Here is a 7,314-nt window from a genome sequence, read left to right on the forward strand (position 1 = left end):
AAGCTACTCCTAGGAAAGGGTTGTTTTTTGGGAAGAATCAAGACCGCAGCTTGAAAGGATACACTGATGCAGATTGGGCAGGTGACCGAACAGATGGTAAATCTACTTCAGGGTATTTTACTTTTGTTGGAGGTAATTTGGTTACTTGGAGAAGTAAGAAACAAAAGGTGGTCTCAAGATCAAGTGCAGAAGCTGAGTATAGAGGAATGGTGAATGGTATATGCGAACTACTGTGGATAAAGCGAATTCTTCGAGATATTGGTGTATCTCTAATGAGCCCTATTAAACTTTACTGTGATAACGAATCAGCTGTGAAGATAGCAAATAATCTTGTTCAACATGACAAGACTAAGCATGTTGAAATAGATAGGCATTTCTTGAAAGATGACCTGGAGCGAAAAACAATAGAATTACCACATGTAAGCTCAGAAGATCAACTGGCGGATATGTTAACGAAAGCAGTATGTGGGAGAGTGCTTGAGTGCTCTCTCGACAAGCTGGGAATGTTGGATATACATTCTCCACCTTGAGGGGGAGTGTTAGCGAGAGCAATATGTAAAATTAGATAAGATTTGTTAATTATAGTAAAGATATTATTAGATCCTAGAATTAAGTCCCAAGGAAAAATAAGTCGTAATTAGTTCCCTCTATAAATTCATGTATTTTGCCTGTAAAGATATTAGAAAAATTGGAAGATCCTTCCTCCATATACACTCTGTTATCGATCTTTATTTTTTACATTTAATAGCTTACCATTTATTAGAAATATGGTTTAGTGGTACTTGGAAATCTGAGAATCATGATAATCACTTTCAAATCAAAGTATTTGGGTGGTACTCTCAAATCCTCAATTGGATAAGACTCAGATAAAATCAAAGAGAAAGAAAGAGAGAATGAGATGGTGTAATTTTCGTGAGTACCAGAAAACTGACTAAAAATTGGTTATATACATTCCTTGTCTGAAAAACTATCAAAACTGTCATATAACAGTTTTTCTTAACTGTCAAAACTGTTATAAATCTGGGTTTGGTATAAGGATTAATGCAAAGTCAAAACCGGGTCAAATATTCAAAATTTAGATTTTCTGCCCCTTGGACCCCGCCAAGGGTTGCCGCCCCTTGGACCCCGCTCCCAGGGGCGCTGCCCCCGGACCCCCGTTCGTTCAGGGGTTTCGCCATTAAATCACAGTGTACTTTGATACTTGATCAAACTTAAACAAGTGTGTACTCCACACCTTCCTTACTTGTTTAATATTTATCAAGATCAATTTTAGTCAACAAAGTAATCCCATTACACTTAAATAACATTGATGATAACAAATCACCAACACCATTTTGGCCGAACAACTACATATACCAACTAATTTTCCAAAATATACATAATTGCTTAAACGATACAAAAGCGTTTGGAATATATTCAAAATGGAGAGACTTGATCTGTAAGTCTTCCATAAATCAATATATTCAAATATCGATCGATGTGTCTTCTGTCTTTTTTCTCAAGGTACTCAATGTACGATTACATACTTGATACTACATAAACTTTCTAGAATCAAATGTGATATATCTGTGATAATAAAAGCATAAGTCAATTAATTGTTTCATAGATTTGATTTATTGATCAACCTTTAATGAGCACCACGTATAGTGTGGGAGGCAGACCACACTACTCAAGTGCATGTGGGTATACCCATGGAGAATAGCTGCAATCCATACAGTACAATGTTTACTTTCACTTTTTTATTTTTTTGCTATGTGCTTCATGGCTTTATATAAATTCATTTATCAATCAAAAGATTTTTATTAATTTATATAAAAATTATTTATGATTGTTGTTCAAAATAGGCTCACAATGAGCAAGAAAAACCGTATAAGCATTAAGTTAACCATCATAAATGGGACACAATCTAGTGATGTAAAAAAAAAGTGTACAAAAAAATCAAACAACCAATAACTTTAAAAAAAAAAAAAAAAAGTTAGTAGTACATTTTTATGATAAACAGCATTGAATATAAAAACTTTTTTTTTCTAAAATCTGACCTATTCTTAAATACCAAAAACATATTTCAAACACTATTATTGCATTTTTGCTATATTTAATCATCTAATTTTTAAGTGCTTTACATAAAGAGATTCAAAGACAATCATTTAATGCAAGACCAACCCCCATCATCTTCCCCAATAAATTTCTGTAGAAAAACACACCCAACTCCAAGAACAACCCCAAAGAAATGGAGGAAAAAACTAAACTTTTATTACTTTCTTTACTCTTTCTACTTGCAGTTCACGGCGGCGCCGGAGGTTATGTTGGTGGTGGAAGAACCACCAGAAACGGGTGGTCAAACTCAAACACATCGACTCTCAACAATGCTTACATTGCCCTCCAAGCATGGAAGTCAGCCATCAAAGATGACCCTAAAGGAATCTTGAACTCATGGGTCGGGTCAAATGTGTGTGATTACAAAGGAGTTTTCTGTCAAGATTCATCAGTTACAGGGATAGACCTTAACCATGGTGGGCTCGAGGGTATTCTCGTAAAAGAACTTTCCCTCCTCAAAGACATCACTCTCCTCCACCTCAACAGTAATAGCTTCACAGGCACAATCCCAGATAGCTTAAAAGACCTTTTTGCCCTCACTGAACTTGACCTCAGCAATAACCAATTCTCCGGACCTTTCCCTACGATAATCCTCCAAATCCCAAATCTGGTGTATCTAGACCTCAGATTCAATCTTTTTTCAGGACCCATTCCAGACCTTGTATTCACCAAGAATCTTGACGCAATTCTACTCAACAACAACAATTTCGAAGGTCAAATCCCACAAAGTCTAGGCAATTCCCCTGCTTCGGTAATCAATTTAGCCAATAACAAGTTGACAGGTGACATTCCGATTAGCTTCGGGTATTCTAGTTCAGGATTGAAAGAAATCCTGTTCTTGAACAACCAATTGAGCGGTTGTATCCCTCAAGGAATCGGAATGTGGTCAGATTTACAAGTTTTTGATGCGAGTTTCAATTCATTGATGGGTCATATCCCTGATTCGATTTCTTGTTTGGAAGATATTGAAGTGTTGAATGTTGCACACAATGAGTTGTCGGGTGAGTTGCCGGATCTGGTTTGTGGGTTGAAATCGTTGATGAATTTGAGTGTTGCTTATAATTTCTTTTCTGGGTTTAGTCAAGAATGTGGGAAATTGTATGGTAGGAATGTGGGATTCGATTTTGCATTGAATTGTATTCCAGGGAGGGAGATGCAGAGGCCTGAGCCAGAGTGTGATATGATCCCCGGTGGTAGTTTGAGTTGTCTTAGAATCCCATCTATGAAGTCTTTTTCTTGTGGGGCATCGTTTAGATCTTCGAATTCGCCAATCCCATGAGGATAAATATTAAGATTTTGTATTGGAATAGAGAAATTATGTTGCAAATTGATTATTGTATTGAGTTTTGACATGAACTCACAAAGTGAGATCGGAAAGTTATGGGTTATTCTCAGTTTTCTCTTTGCACGGATATAAGCATGGATTTCATATTCATATTGGCTTTTAATTTGTTTCCACCGTTTCGGTTTCATATGGATATATTACATACAAAGTTTATCGTTTTTACTTTTTAGTGTCTTTGGCTTTTGGGTTTACCAAGATGAAAAGAAATATGCCAATGTATGTTAAATATAAGGCAAAAAAATGATTACTATACTATTTTAATGTTAAGACATGGTTTAGATCAATAATGACCATAAAAGCGAGCATGTTTGTGAATTACAAAGTCCAAAACTATAATGACCTTATTACCTTAGGGGTGTTTGGATAGAAAAAAAAAAAAAAAAAAGTATTTAATGCTTATTTCCACAATAAGCTAACTTTGAATGTTTGGATAAAATTCAGTTTATTAAGCTAAATAAGCTAATTTTAATAAACATTTCTCCTAATACTTATTATTTATTGTTTATTCTCACCACAAATAAGCTAATCCAAACACCCCCTTGGTATAACTCTTATTTTATGGCTTTAACAAAATGAACATTTAATCCTCAAAAGAATTAGCTTTTTGCATAGCAATTTATATCCCCTACAGATTTAGTCTTCAAAAGAATTAGTTTTACCATACAAAAATGTTTAACGACGTAACTTTTTGTCAAATATCAAAGCTATTCATGGTGTCTATGGGGGTTTTGGCTATAATATTAAACGATTGAAGAATAAACGAGTGTGGTCCTCGATAGTCGGTTCTATTAACCAACTTACGAAAAAAAAATAATAAAAAAAAAATAATACACGATTCCGCATACAATTTTGAAAAAAAAAAATGCATTGGAGATAGAACATTGACCAAGATTTGGACAGAATTTTGGCTTGGGGAAGACTTGCTTGTTTTTGCTAGAAATAAACCAAGAGTGTAGGGTTAAAGATTGTCGAGGTTCTGATGGTTGAATTTAGGGATGGAGGTGGACCATACAATGTGGAGCCAAGAACCAATAGCTTTTGGCTCTTCTTCGGCTCCCGAAATCGTTTGTATTATTGGAGAAAAAAGGACTCGTGGAGTAGAGTGTTGGCCCACATTGAAAAGTACACAATTGCAGTAGTCAGAAATAAGATAAATGATCAGATTTTGGGATGTCTTATGTGTGATTCCGAATCGAAATAGTCGTTTCACGTTTTCTTGGCCCATGTAGTTGCTTCACAACCGTGGGGTGTGTTTTTAGATGGAGTAACCTTTCTTTTACGTGTTTCTCTTTGAACAAAGATCATTTTAATCAAGTTGACTCGTTGAAGGTCTTCCACACTAAAAAAAAAAGTGTTATTGAAGCAATTACAATGCCTATGTGGTGGGTTATCTGGAACTACCGCAACTCCCTTATCTTTGGATCGAAGACTACTAGGAAAGAAACATTATTTGGTAGTATTGTAACGAGTTTTTATAATGCATTTAATTTTAGATTTGGTAAGTGAAAGTTAGTAAGGTCTGTTGGATTCAAAACCTAGTCTTCGCAATTAATTGTAAGCTTTCTAGCTTCTTGCTAACTTCTAATAATATTAAGCCTTTAAAAAAAAACGTATCACAGGTCCACACTTTTCAAAAGTTCATTTTCATCGACATCATTGTTTGCCATCTCTTTCACCGCAAAAAAAATGAGCAAAAGTCATCATTTTTGTTTGTGCATGTGGATCGCCGGTTGATAAAAATGAATGTGATGCAAGCAAGTAATCGTTAAACATTTGTTCTTATTGTAGTAGCATAATTGTTAGTTGAACACATTTGGAAGTGGACTTTAGCATTTAATGTTATTTTGTTTTGGTTATTTGGGTTTCATAAATATAAAATACCATTTCCTTCACTAAAATTGAGCTAGTGTTAAGGGAATCAATGCCAACATGATGATGAACCCCTTCCAAATGGTTCATGTTGGTTCGTGAGACCCGCACAACTATCCATTAACCATGCATGAATGTTTTAAATTATTCACATTAACGTTGTTGCAATGGTATGAGTGCGAATATGCAATTGTATTTTCGTGTGATTCGATATATATCATCACTGTCTAAAATTGTCATTTGATCAATGGTTATTACCTGTCCTTATTGACTATCAATGTGAAAGTGCTAATTACGAATGAAATAAAGGAAAGGTTGTCTCCTACTCATCCATACGATGTTGATTTCAATGATTCATCATTAACATGACCATGGTGCATTGTAGTTTCTAGCTAGAGGATACAAACTACATTTTGGACATGAAGTATCCCCCTTGTTTGGTTTTTCGGTTTTAGTTTTTTATTACACCCATAGTTCGAGCTCATCTTTGCAAGAGAAGATGTTGACCCCACTTGTATTGAGAAGCCCCTCACAGCAGTCAATACCAAGTAAAAAGGGTTATAATATAGACCATTCAGTCTACCATTGCATGAATACCAACGAAAGGGTCGAGAAGATGTAATTGGCACCCTTACTTGTCCAATGGCATATGAGTTATGAGTGGGGAAGAGTACAACTACAGAATTGTGAAAGAGGATTAAACAAGAGGTCAAGAATTGTGAAGGGGATATGATCTTCTGTATGAAATCTTCTATACAGAAGAGAGTCTAAAACTAGCACATGCATTATAGAAAGACAACACAAATGAGCTACCATAATCCATCAAAAGACAAAATGTAATAGATTCAAGGAAAATGTAAATTACTAGAATCCAAACAAAAGTAGCAAGGATAAAAATAAAAACTAAAACTCTGCCAGTTGTTTCAAAAAGGTTGAATTTTGATGAAATCAATCTTCATCATCGATGACCTTAGTGCCTAGTCCCTTCAACCCCTCTGCTGGGATCTCTGCAACAGTGACAAGCGAGTAAAGTTCTTCCTTTGCATCTTCATCATCGTTCCTCTTGCGGGCAATACGAACCCTAACCCTCCTGGGTACACTTCTGATTCCTCGGCTCCAGACATACTTGTTTAGCTTCACATCCACCCTAACATCTGTTGTCCCCATGGCCTTCTGTGCAAACTTCCTGATCTCCTTAATGGCTTTAGGAGCCTTCTTCTTGAATGTGCTGTTGATCAACACAGATAGAAAATTTTACATACAGGGTAGCAAATAATGTACAATCAAGGTCGAGCATAAACGCGATCGGATCATATAGATGTTTGCAAAGATAAGGCTTCGCAACAAAAGTTCAATCGAGGTGAACAAGCATATATGGATAATCTATAAGAATGAAACAAGTATGTACCATCCATGGAGGCGCTTGTGGAGGTTGATTGTGTACTCCCTGGTAACAACCTCTTCTTTTCTTCCTTTAGTTTTGTCCACCATTTTTACTATCGTATCTGCACCTTACCTGCAGACGCTCATACAAACAAGGAATCAACACAACATATCAGTAAAAAATCCCATCACAACATCATAATTCTTAAATCAGGCAACATGTAAGAAGTTCGAGCAACAGAGATGACAGAGATCGAACCTGCGATTTGGGAGATGAGAAGACGGAAACAGAGGCGCAGAAATGAAGAGATGAGGGCAATAAAACCCTGATATTGATGTGCTAGGGTTTCTTTGTTTTGTGGGCTTGGCCCAGAGACTGTATTGAGTCATCGTTGAAACTAACGGAAGGCCCAATTCTAAAAAGGTTTTTTCTATGGCCACGAGAATTCGAGACTGGTAAAGAATTAATATATATTCTTTGTGTTTGGATCGATTCATTTAAAAAAAAATGTATTTTATGTTTTATAAATGATTATATAACTTTAATATTATAATAATGATGACATATTTTTGGATGTTGTACAGATTAAAAATACGGATGATTTTCGATTAACCTATTT

General features: G+C 35.6%; 2 protein-coding genes across 2 annotated transcripts; one reads left to right on the forward strand and one right to left on the reverse strand.

The window, feature by feature from the left end:
• Positions 1–2,127: 2,127 nt before the first annotated feature.
• LOC145013066 (leucine-rich repeat extensin-like protein 2) lies at positions 2,128–3,545 on the forward strand. The gene has a single exon (XM_078971870.1). The coding sequence runs from the start codon at positions 2,231–2,233 to the stop codon at positions 3,374–3,376; it is 1,146 nt and encodes a 381-aa protein (XP_078827996.1). The 5' UTR covers positions 2,128–2,230; the 3' UTR covers positions 3,377–3,545.
• Positions 3,546–6,121: 2,576 nt separating this feature from the next.
• LOC145012588 (large ribosomal subunit protein eL31) lies at positions 6,122–7,058 on the reverse strand. Its single transcript, XM_078971386.1, has 3 exons — positions 6,954–7,058; positions 6,720–6,827; positions 6,122–6,539 (listed from the first exon to the last, which is right to left on the reverse strand). Exons 2-3 carry the CDS (start codon positions 6,800–6,802, stop codon positions 6,260–6,262), a joined length of 363 nt encoding a protein of 120 aa, XP_078827512.1. The 5' UTR covers positions 6,803–6,827; positions 6,954–7,058; the 3' UTR covers positions 6,122–6,259.
• Between the last annotated feature and the right edge of the window lie 256 nt (positions 7,059–7,314).

Source organism: Lactuca saligna, chromosome 8, assembly GCF_052625555.1.
Source record: "Lactuca saligna cultivar CGN05327 chromosome 8, ASM5262555v1, whole genome shotgun sequence".
In the NCBI taxonomy this organism is placed as follows: domain Eukaryota; kingdom Viridiplantae; phylum Streptophyta; class Magnoliopsida; order Asterales; family Asteraceae; genus Lactuca; species Lactuca saligna.